At 40.4% G+C, this 16,705-nt stretch overlaps 1 protein-coding gene across 1 annotated transcript in view; it reads left to right on the forward strand.

Annotated features, from left to right (window-relative positions):
• The window catches only part of LOC102775590 (protein dachsous), a 29,671-nt gene that overhangs the window by 3,971 nt on the left and 8,995 nt on the right, over positions 1 to 16,705 (forward strand). The window contains exons 2-21 of the mRNA XM_087842448.1: positions 133 to 204; positions 2,405 to 2,568; positions 3,051 to 3,098; positions 3,198 to 3,287; positions 3,456 to 3,542; positions 3,822 to 3,929; positions 4,013 to 4,126; positions 4,671 to 4,764; positions 4,855 to 4,973; positions 5,887 to 6,060; positions 6,185 to 6,313; positions 6,506 to 6,661; positions 6,952 to 7,132; positions 7,615 to 7,748; positions 8,855 to 9,802; positions 9,985 to 10,110; positions 11,265 to 11,516; positions 13,562 to 13,660; positions 13,853 to 14,025; positions 15,901 to 16,052. Of these exons, the coding sequence (XP_087698574.1) occupies positions 133 to 204; positions 2,405 to 2,568; positions 3,051 to 3,098; positions 3,198 to 3,287; positions 3,456 to 3,542; positions 3,822 to 3,929; positions 4,013 to 4,126; positions 4,671 to 4,764; positions 4,855 to 4,973; positions 5,887 to 6,060; positions 6,185 to 6,313; positions 6,506 to 6,661; positions 6,952 to 7,132; positions 7,615 to 7,748; positions 8,855 to 9,802; positions 9,985 to 10,110; positions 11,265 to 11,516; positions 13,562 to 13,660; positions 13,853 to 14,025; positions 15,901 to 16,052 (3,420 nt within the window). The remainder of the gene's footprint in view (positions 1 to 132; positions 205 to 2,404; positions 2,569 to 3,050; positions 3,099 to 3,197; positions 3,288 to 3,455; positions 3,543 to 3,821; positions 3,930 to 4,012; positions 4,127 to 4,670; positions 4,765 to 4,854; positions 4,974 to 5,886; positions 6,061 to 6,184; positions 6,314 to 6,505; positions 6,662 to 6,951; positions 7,133 to 7,614; positions 7,749 to 8,854; positions 9,803 to 9,984; positions 10,111 to 11,264; positions 11,517 to 13,561; positions 13,661 to 13,852; positions 14,026 to 15,900; positions 16,053 to 16,705) is intronic.

Consider the following 16,705-nt stretch of genomic DNA (forward strand, 5'->3'; position numbering starts at 1 on the left):
AAAAGGGAAAAGAAATCTCAGTAAAATGGACATGCCCAGTTACATCTGCATATCAGCTGTTAGAAATAGTGTTTTTATGTAATATCGATAATCTGTTCACTCGGTGCTAACTCATCGGTTTTGTTTCTGAAGGTACTTCAACCATAAATTGTCAAGCGGTGACTCCTCCTATAAATATAGGTGAAGTCAATGAAGGATATTCAGGTAAAGTGTCTTCTTTCATCTTTACTTTATAATTTTTTAATAACACAATAATCAAACATAGTATATTCCTGTGTCAACAATCATTTATTCCGGTATGAAATGAATAAATGCCTGATGGTAGTAATACAAGTGTCAAGGATGCACTGTGTGGCAGGCTGGATGAGGACCCAAAAAAGGACTGAAATGAGGGAGGCAGTTTTATTCCTGTATCAAAAATATTAAAACATGAACAAGTACAAGTATTATTAACCAAAAACGCAAAAACTAGAAACAAAGAACTAAACCTGAGAAACTGGAAAACTAAGGCACACGTACACGGGTATTTTTGAAAACTGAGATTTTCCGTTTTCGTTTTAAAAAATAATCCCGTCCACACGTAAACGCAGAAATGAAGGAAAACGCTGCTAGGAACATGCCAAAGCAACAGGTGGCGATATATTCCTAACCGTGTAGAAATGTTGGCCAATCAGAAGTCTAGAAGCCTCGGTGGGAAATAGTAAACAAAGCTGGGGCATAGAAGCAGAACTGAGTCGTATGTGTGGAGGGACAGTAGCTGCATGTGTATATGTAAGCATTTAAACACTGCAGAGAGAACAATTAACAGTAACAGTATTGTAGAAATTCATTTCACCGAAACAATAACGTGGCGCACAGTGTGACGTCAAAAAAGCGCACACCTTTGACGCTGCGTTTTCTCCATTTTCTCTGTTTTTCTCGTCCACGTGTAAATGCAAAAATTGAGTTTTCAAAAATATCCACCCCGGCAGGCGTTTTTAAAAATCTCCGTTTTCAGTGACCAAAAACGCCGTTTACATGTGGACGGAAGGTGCAAACGCATAGAAAAATCTGCGTTTTCAAAAATACCCGGGTACGTGTGGACGTAGCCTAAGACTGGAACAGAGAACTAGGGAGGTAAGGAGAGGATGAGAAACAGGAGGGAAACACAGCTGGAACAGATCTAACACGATGAGAGAGGTAGGAAGCAAAACAAAAAACAATAACACAGGACACGAGACTGTCCAAGTAAAACAGGAAACAGGAGACACACTATAAGACACAGACTGAGTGAACATAGGGAACAGAGGAAGTGAGAGACACGACTGGGAAACAGATGAATAAACACGGAGACATGGCAGACTACACATGGAACATGGGTCGTGTCCAAATTCATGGGCTGCATCCTCCTGAGGACCCGGCCTTCACGGTCTACGTGGGCTATCTAAAATATAACAGGACACTGGCATAAATTCTCGACCATCTCACACTTCTGTTTAATCAGTTTTCTATTTGACGTTTATTCAGCTGTGTGAAAATCCCGGAGGAACACACCCAAGTTTTATTTTATCTAATCTAATCTAATAACTTTAATCTCAGCCAAACCAATTTACTCACAAACAAATAAAACACTGAAAAAAGCCCAACAATAACATTTTTAGGTTGTCTAAGTGACTTATATATTACGTTTAACCTGAGTAGCGAAAGTCCGCGGTGATCTGAAAATGATGTGCCGGGAGTTGTGCCGTTCTCGGCGGCTTCAGTGACCCTCGAGCTGCCGGCTTGCTATCGAGCTGGTGGGTAGCAGATGCTCAGAAAACGTCGAAGCACTTTTGCAAATATGCGATATCTTGATAAACCGAGCAGATATTTGATGTTTACACAGCTACTTTCTCGCCTGAAAATATGTTAAAAGTTTATTTTGTGACCCAGAAAGATTAATAAGAGTAATTTTAAAACTTAGTAGTGGCCGCCATTATTGGAAACTGGAGTTTGGCTGGGCCGCGCTATAAATTCTGGGATATGGTGGGCCACGAAGGACACACCGACCCATCCTTCAAATTCGGGGAAAAGGAGGACGCATTTGTCGGCTGCATTCGGAGGAGTCTACGAATTTGGACAGCCTTCGGCGCGTCGCTGTGATGTAATCGGTCTACAAATGCGGCCTCAGGAGGATGCAGCCCGTGAATTTGGACACGACCATGGACTCAGGGGAGGCAAGGAAACAGAACCAGGAAGAATACTGAAGAATATAACATTAACCGGAAAGCACACACACTGCGTCACACACCCAGTATTGTGACAGGAAGACTATGGCATGAAAGAAACAAGAAATTGTTTTTTTTTCTCCTGGTCTTGAAAACTATCCATACTTACACATTTAGTGTTTATCTTGTGTTCTTCATAATTCTCCATGATGCTGCAGGGGATGTGGAGAGGATAGATGGTATCGTGCCAGGAACCAGTGTGAAGTTAGTGGACCATATCTTTGTTCCCCACCTTGAGTTTCTGGAGCTGAGTTTCACACCTGGGGACAACTTTGCAGTTGTTCGCACCAAGAAACCTCTAGATGCAGATGATCCGATGGCTGTAAGTTTGGGCAAACCTATTTCCCAGAAATTCCATATGTATTATAAATACAGCTTATTTTAACCATCAAAAGAAAAGGAAACATTTTCAGTAACTGCCAAATTAAAGATCTGCAAACATACTCCTATTGATTGCAATACAGTATCTTCCCATTGCAGCTGAAGACCAATATACTAAACCCTTTAAAAACTTCATGGGAGCCTTTTGTAATAAAATGCCAAAAACATATGTAAAAAAAAATATATGTAAATCAATGCACTAAATAACCACAGCAGCATATAGTCTTACACATCCAAGTGAAATTCTGCTGCACACACAATGGGCAACACTTAAGAAATTCTACAATTATGCAACATTTTATTATAATCAGCTGCAGTTTTTATTAGATTTCATTATCTTTATTTATTTTTTTTATGCTGTTCGGTTTAGTTTGAACATAAATGACTCATTTGAAGGTAATCCACTGTGTTCCTGTCTTATAGAGTGCTACCACCCTGTATTATTCTGTCATGTGTGATGGTCCTATTAAGGTGGGTGATATTCTGTGGTTGCAAAGTTTCAATATTTATGCATTACAAATATACATTACAAATGAAATATGTCAAATTATTTTATTTTTTATTTTACAGTACAATAACACTCGGACACTGAAAATCCGTGATCTCAATGACAACGCTCCGATATTTGAAAAGAAACTGTACTCCAAAGATGTCTCTGAGGTTAGCCACTAAAATCTGTTAAAAATGGAGTGTAGACCAGTTGCATGATACATTTCTATAAATGTGAGAATCACAGCTGTACTTAAGAGGAAAATTACGAAGGACAGGATGGAACTACAAAACGTGTTTTTCTCTGGCTGTATATGATTTAACTTTTTCTTCTTTCAGGCACTTAATCTGAATGCTGAGGTTATTCGAGTGACAGCTGTGGATGCAGACGCCACCTCACAAAACAACAGAGTGACATATTCCATTGTAAAAACATTTAAAATTTTCTAAAAAGCTAGTGAGAGTATGTGTTTTTGAAGTAACGTGCTCTTCACTAATTTTTGTGTTTCTTTTTTTGTGCATTTTTCTATGTAAAAAAAACATTTTTAATGCAAATGTTAGTGAAAATCATATAAATAATTAAGCTTTCACATAAGGTAATTCATACTGGTCGGCGGTAATGTGTCTGTATTTAATCTGTCATTACAAAAAACAACAATAACAACATGGTGATGATGTTTTGGGGTTTTGTTGCTTTTTCATAAGACACCAGCCACAGAAGACTTTGAAGTTACTGACTCAGGGGTGTTTATGTTGAAAAGACGTTTGAACTACAACGCAGTCCAAAACTACCACTTTACTGTAACGGCCAAGGTGAGTTAAAATTATTTCGAGCAACTGAACTACTTCAATCAAGAACATCAATATGATTATAGTCTTGCTATCCTTCCCTGCAGGATAACGGAGGATTGAATGACACAGCCTCGGTGGTGATTAATGTAGAGGACTTTGATAACTTGAATCCCTATTTCAGCCACAGTCTGTACCGGGCCTTTATTTCAGAGAACCAAGTAAGTCTCAAAATCTTAATTCTGTACACGTAGTGTTTTAATCACAATCTTTAAATATTAATTCTGGAAATTTTGTTTTTTCCAATAGTATGTTTGATGTTCCTTCTGAATTTCATGTCTACAAGACATGTTTTTTTTTTTTACAAACAGATTTGATTGGATTTTATAGCCATGTTTACATGATGAACACAGTGCAGTAGTAAATGCAAATAAAACTAGACAAAGACAAAGAAACAAACATAAACAAGATTCAGAAATGCTGATGCTTTCTGAGAGGATAAACTCAGCCAAAACCAGCCAAAGCCCAGAATTTTCTTCTTTTTTTTTTCTTCTTTTTCCCTAAATTTTCAAAACATCCAGACTAACATCACGAATCAGATTTCATTTACATTTCTTCACTTTTTAAATTAAACATGTCAAAATTGTTAGTTATTTGGGGCCCATCCTCGCTGTTATAGAGTAAAACGCAAGCAACGCTGTGGAAACGTCACTGTGGCAGCTTTGAAATAGACAATGTAACTCTCGTGTGTGTTGTGTACTTCAGCTTGGATTATTCCATACCATTCAACCAGAGGCAATAAAGGCACAAGATGGAGATATTGGGATCAACATGACTTTAACTTATACCATCAGTGCTGGTAAATGCTTAAAAAAATGTGTTCAGTTTTTTGTTTTACTAATACGACATTAAACTTGTGAAAAACTCTAAATTATTTATGTTTGTTTAGTTTCTCCAGACAAATATCAGAGAAACTTCAACATTGACCCCTCCAGTGGAGTTTTGTCTGTGATTGCTGCCTTCGATAGAGAGGAAATGAACAGCAGCATGATCTCTGTCAGCATCAAGGTATTGACATTTTAATCTATGCAAGAGTAAAAAGGTCTGTTGTGTCAAAATGGTTCAGTCTTAGCTGAAGGCTCACCAAAATTTGACACACTTTTTTGTAACACACAATTTTCACTTGTGTTACATATAGAATTTGCACAAAAGTTAAGAACGTGGCTCATATGAACAAATACTGCTATTTGTTTCTTTTGTGTGTCCCGTTTGGATCTTTAGCCATCAGAATTGTTGTCTTAAGGCCAAGAAAGATGCCAAGCGGATTTATTTTACCAAGTGGATCATCATGGCCTTGCCATATTGGTCCATTTGTTTGACCTTTATTATAATTATGTATTTATTTTATTTTCGGATGCTACAAATGGGACAGACATGACTGGGGGATAAGACAGGGAGAAAGAATGAAAGAAAGAGAGGGAGAGAAAGAAAACCAGAGGGGAGAAGAGACGGTGAGAAAGGGGGGAAGAAAGAAAGAAAAACAAAACACCTGGATCACCTGTATGGAGAAAAAAAAACAGAAGAGAAAGCAAACAAAAAAAGAGCAACATAATAAAAACAGCACCATCACAATAAACTAGCTATCAGTAGATAACAGTAGATACTAAATATTAAACGCTATTGTGCAGCACGCAAGATAGACAGCGCACAATGTGCTTTGAGGCAGCAGCCAATAAGGTTGTAGTCCGCATCTGTGAACACCCGTGTGCACACCTGAGTGGATCAGCATGTTTGTATTCCAAAGGTTTCTCCATGTAATTATCTGCTAGGGAGTGTGGGGAGCCATAGCCCCGTCCCCCAGGGCATGAAGCAAGTATGGAGGAGATCCAGGCCCCAGACATCCGGAGGCCCCAGAGTACGAGGACCCGAGGAGGACCTCGTTATCTAAATCTAAATATCGCTCTGCTTTAATACCCTTCAGGCAGCCCAAACAGACGACAGTATGAAGACAACTGAGAGTGTGGTCTCTGTCACTGTAGAGGATGTTAATGATAATGCTCCAGAGTTTGATGAACTCAGCTACTCTGTGACACTTCTGGAAAACTCGCCCGTTGATGCTGTTCTGTTCAAAGCTTCTGTCACTGATCTCGACCAGGTAGTCTACAGTTAAAATACACGTATGATTTCAAGATACATTCTGTCAGTTGATGCTGTTAATAATATATAAAAACTGCATGTATATTTTCATTCACTCTCTTCATTTTCATATTCATTCCTAGGGAGGGTTTGTGGGAACAATGAGGATCATCCCAGAGTCTGCTCCTTTCTCTATCAGCTCTGATGGGACAGTCAGAGTGAAAAACTCTACAGCTCTCGACCGAGAGACCACTGAAACAATCACATTTCAGGTCATTTAGATTTAAGATAAAACAACTGTCAGTGTATCCTGGGTCTTAATTCATGTTTAAAAAAAACTTGAAAACTCATTTTGAGCCATTTAGTTTTAAACAGATTAAAATAATTTTTATTTGTTTGTTTTTCAAAGAGTAACGTTTGTCCCAACTTTCATCTCAACTTTGTTCTTCGTACTAATTTTAAAGGTAGAAGCAAGAGAGCAACATGAACCCAACAATGTTGCAACAGCACAAGTTACTGTGACTCTTCTGGATGAAAACGACAACATTCCTAAATTCACCAGCGACGTGTACGAGGGAAAAGTGTTTGCAAATCAAACAGAGGGATTGTTGCTGGTCCAGGTTAGTGAGTTCTACTCAATAAGACATACGGGCCGATTCTATAACTGCATGTGTATTTTTTTTAATCACTTCAATTTACTCTTTTGCTTGCATTGCATTCAATCATACCAACTCGGAAAAATGTTTTTTTTACAACTAAAAAAGATAATCACTTTCTCATGGCATTACTAAATCATATTTTATGCATATCATCCAAAGATATTGTTTTTTGTTTTTGCTGTTATCATCTTGTGTTTTGTTTTTTCATTTCCGTGACATTTAAACTGTGATTTGTATTATGTGACTCCAAGGTTAGGGCAGAAGATCCAGATGTCGATGTAAATGGGCAGATTACATACTCTATTGACTTTGGGAACAGTAAAGGACACTTCACAATCGATGAAAACACCGGATTTATTACACTAGCTAAAACCATTCCCCTGCAGGAAAACCAGATTTTGGAGTTCCCTCTCTATGTAACAGCAAAAGATGGTAGATTTTTTTATTATTCTTATTCTTATTGTTGTTGTTAATATTGTTGAGGTTGTTGTGGTTGTGGCTTGCCAGAATAGGTTATTCAATTTCAGAATCACTTATTCTGACATTCACTAAATCATAACTTACACAACTGTGATTATTTGGCATGTATGCAGCACAACTGCAGCATATGTGCACAACTTCACCACCTGCTTCCTTAGTTGCTATGCCTAAGTGTAATGTCATAGCAATCACTCCACTTTAGCATCATAACATTGTTACCTTGCATGTGCCAAGGTTTTTAATCTCATATGACTAATTCATATTTTTCACAGAACTTCATTGCTTTCAACAAAGCATCTTACAGTCAGTTCTGTCACCTGAGTAACTTTAAGATGGAAGTAACTACTGTTACGTAATCTTAAAGTAGACCAGCTGACCTCTTAATGCCTGCCATCATTAAAGTAGCATAATATTCTTCTTCATCTGTCCTCTAGGTGGCGTCATACCTCGCTCCTCCTCAGCACAAGTGAATATTTTTGCTCCTGGTGATTCAAAACCTCAGTTTTTACAAAAACTTTACCATTTTATCATAGAGGAGGAGCAGGAGCCAGGAGTTGCAGTTCTTAAGGTATGTTTCCCAGTGAATTTGTGTGCAAACCAGTGTTTTTATCATCCAAATGTTCCTGTGTCAAATGCCAAGTTACATTTAGCTACTCACTGTTGTTGCTATAGTCAGTGTTGGGGAGTAACGGAATACATGTACCGCTGTTACGTATTTAAAATACAAAATATGAGTAACTGTATTCCGTTACAGTTACCGTTTAAAAAGGTGGTATTTAGAATACAGTTACTTTGTTGAAATAAATGGATTACACAGCGGTACTTTCCTGTTTCATATTGTCGCGGGTCAGGACTGTTTGGGTTTTCTTTGACAGCTACGTTCTGTTGTTCCAGGCGGCAGCGTTACGGTTGCCATGGTTACAGGGTGACGCTCTCTCTCTCTGCTTGTTTCCTGGGTGAGAGAGCGCCTGTTGTTGTTGTTGTGCTAAGCTAATAGGCAGAATGCTACAGGTACAGCTCTAAAGAATGTAGCATCATAGGCAGTGTAGTCCGTGCTGCAGGGAGAATGGACTGCCATACCCGTTATGTGTCTGTGAGCGAGGGAGGGAGAAAAAGGAAAAGTACGAGCTGTCATCGAGCAAAAACGGGAGCTGGAAGCATGTAAATATAATAATAACCACTGCAGCCAAGAAGAGAGCCTGACGAGCCCAGTTGTAAGTAAGCTATTAAGTATCGACTGTACACCGTGTTCGTGTTTTCCTCCAAAAACAATAAGTTCCGTTGGAGCAGCCTTTCAACGCCTCTCTCTGTCTCTCGCTAGCAAGGTTGACCCAGACAACAAAGTAAAGCTAGTTTTCGGCTATGAGCCCGACACAGAACCCACCGTATTAGCCAGAGGTCCCTTTACTACGGTTCGGAGCCGCGGACCTTCAGTAACAGTAATAAATCACAGCAATAGTACATTCATGTAGTTGTAAACAGCATGATAATATATTAAGTAATCCAAAGTATTCAGAATACGTTACTCTCTTTGAGTAACGTAACGGAATACATTTTGGGGCATGTATTCTGTATTCTGTAATGGAATACATTTTAAAAGTAACCTCCCCAACACTGGTTATAGTTAACTTTAAATGTCATAGTAGGATTTTGTCAATTCTGTATTTCTTTCAGGTTAACTTCCTTGCAATACCTCCTGCTATTCCTGAGTTTTTAGTTACAACAGAAGGTGACAAATTCAAAATCTCCAACAGTGGTGAATTCACCACCAAGGTTAAGCTTGACCATGACGAAGGCCCTCAAAACTACTCAGTAGAAATTACCATCACTGACGGAACAACCAGTGACAGCGCCGTGGTTGAGGTCCAAGTCACTGACATCAATGACAACAGTCCAGTTTTTGCCTCCAGCTCAGTCACCAAATCTGTTCTGGAGGATGCAGAGGTAGGATTCAATGTTACTGCAGTTCCGGCTACAGACAAAGACAGTGGCTTCAACAAGGAGATCAGATATTCACTGAGAGGAGGAGAAGGGAGCTTTTCTATTGATCCTGTGTCTGGGATGGTCAGTTTGGCCGGTGCACTTGACAGGGAGACCAAGGCAGAATACAGCCTGCTGGTGGTGGCTGAAGATCAGGGTCGTCCAGCCAGGTCAGCCACAGCCACTCTGACGGTACAAGTATCTGACATCAACGATAACACACCAAAGTTCTCAGCGGCTGAGTATCAGGTTGAAATCTTAGAAACAGAGTCAGTGGGTGCAAGCTTGCTCACCTTATCAGCTCTAGATCCTGATGAAAGTGTAAATGGAATAGTTACGTACAGCATTTTCCAGCAAAGCCCTTCATCAGACCCTGCTGTTTTTGATTTGGAGTCGTCCACTGGGATCCTGCGACTGGCCCAGCCTCTGGACTACAGTGAGGCAAATATGTATACCCTAAAAGTTCAGGCCACTGATGGGGGAACACCCTCTTTGATTGGGAATGGCTCAGTGGTGGTGAAGATAAAGGATGTGAATAATAACCCACCTGAGTTCAGTAAGGAAATCCATCACATACCCATCTATGAGAACCTGCCCGGTGGTGCATCCATCCTGGTGCTGGAAGTTACTGACAAGGATGAGGTGAGTTACATGACCGGGTCCAGCTATCATAAGTTTTGGTTCTTATTTGGTCTACTGTGCAAAAAGACCAAAGTGTTTTTCCACAGTTGTACTGATGTATCAGTATATGCACCTGATTTGTTCTTAATAATTACCTTTGGTTATGAAGACGTCTTATTTAACGTAACTACCTTCCTTTTTAGGGTGGATTCTCCAATGGCTACTTCCTTTACAACAATGACACTTTTGAGATCAATAAGCAGGGTGTCGTCTCACTGAGAAGAGATGTAGCCTTGGACAGAGAGACAAAAGACAGCTATTTGTTACAGGTAAATATACAACATATGTATGGATACTGAAAATTGTGATATTATATTGTCTTACACTATTGTTTAAAATGTAAAAGAATGGTATACAGATTATTATATAGATTATAGCTATCTCCACAGAGCTAATTTTAGTTTAATTCATATTATTATTACTGAATATTATTTAATAATAATAATGATAATAAATGCAGGCATTCTTAGATTGCCGTGTATTAATGTATCCACACATCAAATATTTTCTGTTTTTAAAACTTAAATACTTATAACCCAATGGTGAGCCACTGAACCATTTTTGAAATTATTACATTGGGAATAGAAGAACGAGAGGCACAGAATCAGTTCAGCAATATTTTTCTCATTTTTTCATTATTCAGTCCTCTTTCCATTTTCTTTTTATGTGTAAAAATATAACTTTACTGTAGTTAATTTGTGCCATGTTAAAAAGCAAAAATAACAATAATAATAAGTTAAAGGGAACAAATACTGGTCCGTCGTGGTGAAGAGGGAGCTGAGTGTAAAAGTGAAGCTCTCAATTTACCGGTCGATCTACGTCCCTACCCTCACCTATGGCCACGAGCTGTGGATAGTGACCGAAAGAACGAGATCGCGGATACAAGCGGCAGAAATGAGCTTCCTCCGAAGGGTGGCTGGCCTCTCCCTTAGAGATAGGGTGAGAAGTTTGGCCATCCGGGAGGGGCTCAGAGTAGAGCAGCTGCTGCTCCACATCAAAAGGAGCCAGCTGAGGTGGTTCGGGCATCTGACAAGGATGCCTCCTGGGCGCCTCCTGGGTGAGGTGTTCCGGGCATGTCCCACTGGGAGGAGGCCCCGGGGCAGACCCAGGACACGCTGGAGAGATTATATCTCTCGGCTGGCCTGGGAACACCTTGGTGTTCCCCCGGATAAGCTGGAGGAGGTGGCTGGGGAGAGGGAGGTCTGGGCCTCTTTGCTTAGGCTGCTGCCCCCGCGACCCGGCCCCGGATAAAGCGGATGAAGATGGATGGATGGATGGAGGGAGGGAACAAATACTATATGCCCAGGCTAAATTTTATGTTTTTTGGTTAAAAAAAAGTAACTTGGTGACTAGGAGCTAAAGTTAGTAGAATCCTGTGGGGGAGGTTTCAGTAACTTTCTGTGTTTTCTGTGTCTCTATTCAGGTTGTCGCAGTGGATCAGGTGACTGATGGTCTGAGTTCCACGGCTCAGCTGAATATCACAATCCTTGATTACAACGACAATTCTCCACAATTCCCAAGCATTCCTGACCCACTGATGATCATCGAAGGCGATTACTCAGTGGAAAGCCCAGGAGAAATTTTTACCATCACACCCACAGACGCAGACCTTGGGCTAAATGGAGAGGTCACCCTCTCCCTTATCTCCCCCCACCCAGTCTTTAGATTCAGAGAGGTGAGGCAAAAGGGAAAAAACAGCTGGGAACATTTTCCAACATGCCAGAATTCCGCTTTTTGTCTATTATAGCGACAGCTTTACCTGACATGATGGTTATATATTGCCACACACATATTAATTCTGTTCATTTGTATTAGCGCAATCTGAAGTCTGAAGCTTTGGCACAAAATGAGCCTTATTTAGTATGCAGGACATAAACTTCTAAAAAAAGAAAGAAAAACAAATAAAGGAACGCTTAAAACACATCAGATATCCATGGATACACCTCCACAGACAGGTATGCCGTTGGCTAGCACGTTATCCATGCTTCTCCATACCCTTTCTTGTCAGGCTCAGGGTGAACTTGCTTTCAGCAGGGTGCAAGTGGTGGACCTGCCAATTCTATGGCAAATTCTGATCAGGCTCCACAGACAGTGAGTACAGGGCCCATTAGATGATGTTGGGCTCTCAGTCCACCCTAATGAAGTCTGTTTCTGATTGTTTGCTCAGAGACATCCATAGCACTGGCCTGAAGGAGGTAATTTTGTAGGACTGACAGTGCTCATCCTGTTCCTCCTTGCACAAAGGAGCAGATACTAGTCCAGCTGATGGATTAAGACCTTCTATGGCCCTTTCCACCTATGTAGAGTAACTGCCTGTGAGCTGGAATCTCCACCATATTACTGAGACTTTATGAGACACAGCAAACCTTCTGTCAATGACACATGTTGATGTGCCATCCTGGAGGAGTGGTGACACCTGTGCAACCTCCGTAGAGTCCAAGAATCACCTCACACTGCCATGCTACTGATACAAGCCGAATGTAAACCCAGTGAAAAAACAGAAAATATGTTGAGGGACAAAAGGTCAGTGTCCCCCACCTGTAAAACCGTTCATTCATGTTTTGGGGGCTTCTCTCGTTGCTCCTCTAAAGCACCTGATGATAATTCTGTTAACACCAAAGCAGCTGAAAATGATTAACAATCCCCTTTGCTACTTTTTTTTTAAAATTTTCGATCAGAAAAAAAAGACTTCAGGTTTAGCAGCAGCTTTGCAATTGTAAAGCCACAGTGAGACTGAAATCCCTTGGACTCTTTATTTTTAAATTTATGTTTTATTAGTTTTCTTATTTATACAACATGTACAACAAATTCAACTTAATCACCGTGGGGGGGGGGACAAAACCAAACCAAACAACAACAGAAGAACAAACAAACCAAGAAATACAATGACGTTATACAAAATCAGGCCTCCCATTTTGTACATATTTCAACCATTTCAACCAATATTCTTCAAATGAGTCCGCCTGCCACTTTAACCTAAAAGTTATTCTTTCCATAACAAAAATATTATATATCACATCAATCCATTCATCTATGGTAGGAATATCCTCTTTAATCCAAAGGCGAGTTATGGCCTTTTTGCAAGCTACCGACAGCACACTGAACAAATATTTATCCGGTTTGCATAGATTAAGACTCTCTAGGTTGCCTAGGTACAATAATGCAAAATGAAATTGTATTTTCTTTTGGAAGATTGTTTCCATGACCTTATGTATTTCCTTCCAAAATGGAACCACACGGGGACATTACCAAAAAATGTGGAAATGATTTGCTGTTGCATGTCCACAATGCCTCCAGCATGTTGTATTCTGAGAATAATTGGATTATTCTTTGCTACTTAACTGACCAGATCAATATCCTACTCTGATTAAAAAAGTTTTCCTTTATTTTATTTTTATTTGGTTTTATTTTAGTGTATATGACAGAAAATAAGGAAAGTCATACTCACAATAGAAATGTATAATAGGGCCTTAATTAATTAATCAATTACAGTAGTTGTGGGCTCTACAATGCACTGTATTGGGAAGCAGCAACAAAAGTTACAGTTAGACATTGTTCGCAGTGCTGCATATTTTAGGTTTGGATGGAAAAATCTGTCATAAAGAGGGCAAAATGATTGTTTCACTATTACGTGAGTGCTCTTGGGCTGGTTGTAGTTATGTTGTAGGTATAGTATAATTATGTTGGATGTGTGTTGCAGTTTCATGTGTTGTGTTACAGGATGGGACGTTGCTGGCTATTGGTCCTTTGGATCGGGAGAGCAGGGAAACATATGACCTGACTGTGAAGGCTTTAGACAAAGGCAACCCTCCACGAGAGGTAACTACAGAAAATGCTTACAGACCCTGAAACAGCCAAAAAAGTTATTGTATTTTACAAAATGAGGTCTACTTTTGGTCCAGTTGAGTATTTTCACATCAGAAAGGCACTCTTAAACTGTAATGAATCATATCTCATCTTGCTTTGTGAAAGTGTTCTTTATTAAATTGAACTTTGGACTTTGAACACCAGAACTTCACCTCGATCAGAGTGAGCCTCGCTGACCTGAACGACAACAGCCCCGTTTTCAGTTCCAGCGACTACGTCAGCACCATCCTGCTGAAAGACGCAGAGGAAGGAAAGCTTCTGCTCACGCTGTCTGCTACGGACAGAGACACCGGGAACAATTCTCTCGTCACCTACAGGTCAGTTCAGATGGACAGGACGCTTTTGACTGCAAAATCATTTCACCTTCTTTATGTAACAAATTGAAAGTTGGCAGGCTTTGGGAAATTTTCAGGGACTCTATTCTTTTTTGGGCTGTTTTTAAACGAACTCCTATCTTTATGATTCTGACTTTTCAGTTTGATTCTGGTTAAAACGACTCTACAATATTAGAGAAAAAACACTCAAACAATCAGGCAATCCCTGATAAGCAAGCACCTGGTTATGGTGTAAAGAACACATTCAAGGAGGTGCAACCATCTGCTACATAGGAAGACAAGGACAAAAAAACATACTGTGGGAGAGAGGAGTTAAAAGTTAATGACATGAGGTAGAAGCATGTAAATGCATCGTGAGTGAAAAGAGGAGAGAAGGAATGCTCAGTGCATCATGGAAAAGTCTCCCAACATTCTAGCAACTCTGCAATGGGAGAGTTCAGGGTTACCTGATCCAGCTCTAAGTATAGGTTTAATTGTCTGTGTAGTAAAGACCTGGTACCACCAAAGTGAATGCTGTTGCATTTTATTGAACAGGGTTTTGACACAATTTCTCGCAGTTTCTGCTTTCCAACATTCACATTGCAGTCACTGCAATGCAGTGAATGCATCGTCACGCCAGGGCATGTTTCAAAATGGTGCTCTATGTGAGTGGAAAGACCGGGCAGGTGAGAAACACATCTCCAAAACGTTGTTGCAATGCAGCAACATCTGCTCTCCGAGCCTGTGTGAGATGGTTGTCACAATGGAGTGAGGATGGAATAGTTAAATTTGGCACTTCTGGCCCCAACTTATTTCTTTCCTTGAATAGGTTCAGCAGAGATGGATTCAGCCTGTCTTTATGCTTTCAGGAGGCTCAGATGATATGATTTGTGTGGCTTCCTTGATTTGGTCACAAATCTGACGCAGGGCGAAGAGCAATTTATCTCCCAGTGAAAATTGTCTGAGTTGTAAATGTTGTAAAGTCACTGCTGACATTCCTGGGGCTGGAACAAATTCTCCCATGACAACCTGCGCAACACTGGCGCACATCCCCTCAGATGTCCAGCTACTAAAATTGGGCAATGATTTACTCCAGATTTTGATCATAACTCTGGAGTAAATGGAAAATAGCCTGGAAAATAAATTCCCGCCTGCTTTTAGGCACCAACAACTAGGCGTGCTCTTCCTGTGTATGAGTCTCATGACTCACTCAATATAAACTGTCACTCATTACAAAATACAGAAATTTCAGTGCTACATCAACTTTTATCACTTGGTGAAAGGCTGAGCTCAGACTGTCATCACTGCTCTTGTGGGAAATCTTTCGTGGAGCAAATCACCGGAGCCAGTGGGCTCTCACGTGAAGGCCCCACCATTTCTTCTTCCCCAGAGTTGGTGTCTGATGACTTCGTGTCACCACTGAGCACAGCACAGGCATGCATACGTATGTTTCTCCTGGGCTGGGTGAGGGTGTCAGAAGGCTGGTGGTGCACATCATCTGCGCAGCTTCCATGAGTGGACATTCTTGACAAATGTTTCCCGGCCACCCACACGTCCAGCACTCCTGCCCTAACTGTCATGCTGCCCCGGGTGGGCAGGGCACAGCATCCATAGCCACAGCAAAACATCTGTGTGCAACCAAAGTGCACAGTTGAATTAAGTAGATCCAACATGTTCTTTTTTTCAGCTGAGGGAAGCATGTATTTGTGTCATTGTGTACGTGAATATTTTTTTTGTTTGTTTGTATTTAATTTTTTTATCTATTAAAATGCATGGATTAAACATATTTCAAGATAGTTTAGTGTTGTTGTATGTTGTTGTAGTAGGAGTATTTATTAAGGTTCCTTAAATGTATTTTTTTCATTTTTGCTGTTTTAGTTTCTCTGGAGAAGGTTCTCCATACTTGGACCTAAACACCCAGACTGGGAATGTGACTTTAACCTCGAAATTTGCTGATTTAACAGAAGATACCGCACTGGTGCTGACAGCTGTGGCCACAGACCACGGCCAGCCCCCTTTGAGCACCGCAGGTCAGTCTAACGGCTCTTGGCATCATCGGTTATTTGAGCTATTTAACTGTAAACCATAACATCATAGTATGCATGCATTTTAACCTTCCCAAGTTTAGAAATAAATGCATTCCTGCTTTGTATTGGGAACAGATTGATAGGAAAGGAAAGAGGTAAAACTGCAGTGTTACAGCCCTGCATGGGGAAATGTGAGGCATAAACAATCTAGAGTTGGGTTTTTTGCAGTTTTCATGAGTTGTGTTTTTGCGGAAAATTCATCCTCAAAAACAGACTGTGGAAAAAAAGGAAGTTGACATGAAGAGATGGTCCTGATGTTCCTAAACGAGGAAAAGCAGAAACTGACACTCTGGTTTCATCCAATTGTCACGAGAATGCAGCAGCAGGGAGAATTTCATAGTTGAAGCTGTTCGTGGCTGCTTTCGTACATATTTCAGGATGTCAGCGGGGGAGTTTGAACTCTTGTTACCATAAATGAGGCAGAGAAATCATTTCAGAGAGCGGAGTGAGCCGGAGCTGTGTCTAGCTGTGCGTCTGAGTTAAAGTCAAAATCAAAGTAAACTTTATTGTCATCTCTGCTACTGTATATACAGCACAGTTTAAAGCAGAGACGAGACGATGAGGCTCCAGTTCCATTCAGTGCAAAAAGACAACAA

The sequence above is a fragment of the Neolamprologus brichardi genome, chromosome 6 (assembly GCF_056152115.1).
Source record: "Neolamprologus brichardi isolate AB-2024 chromosome 6, ASM5615211v1, whole genome shotgun sequence".
Classification (NCBI taxonomy): Eukaryota; Metazoa; Chordata; class Actinopteri; order Cichliformes; family Cichlidae; genus Neolamprologus; species Neolamprologus brichardi.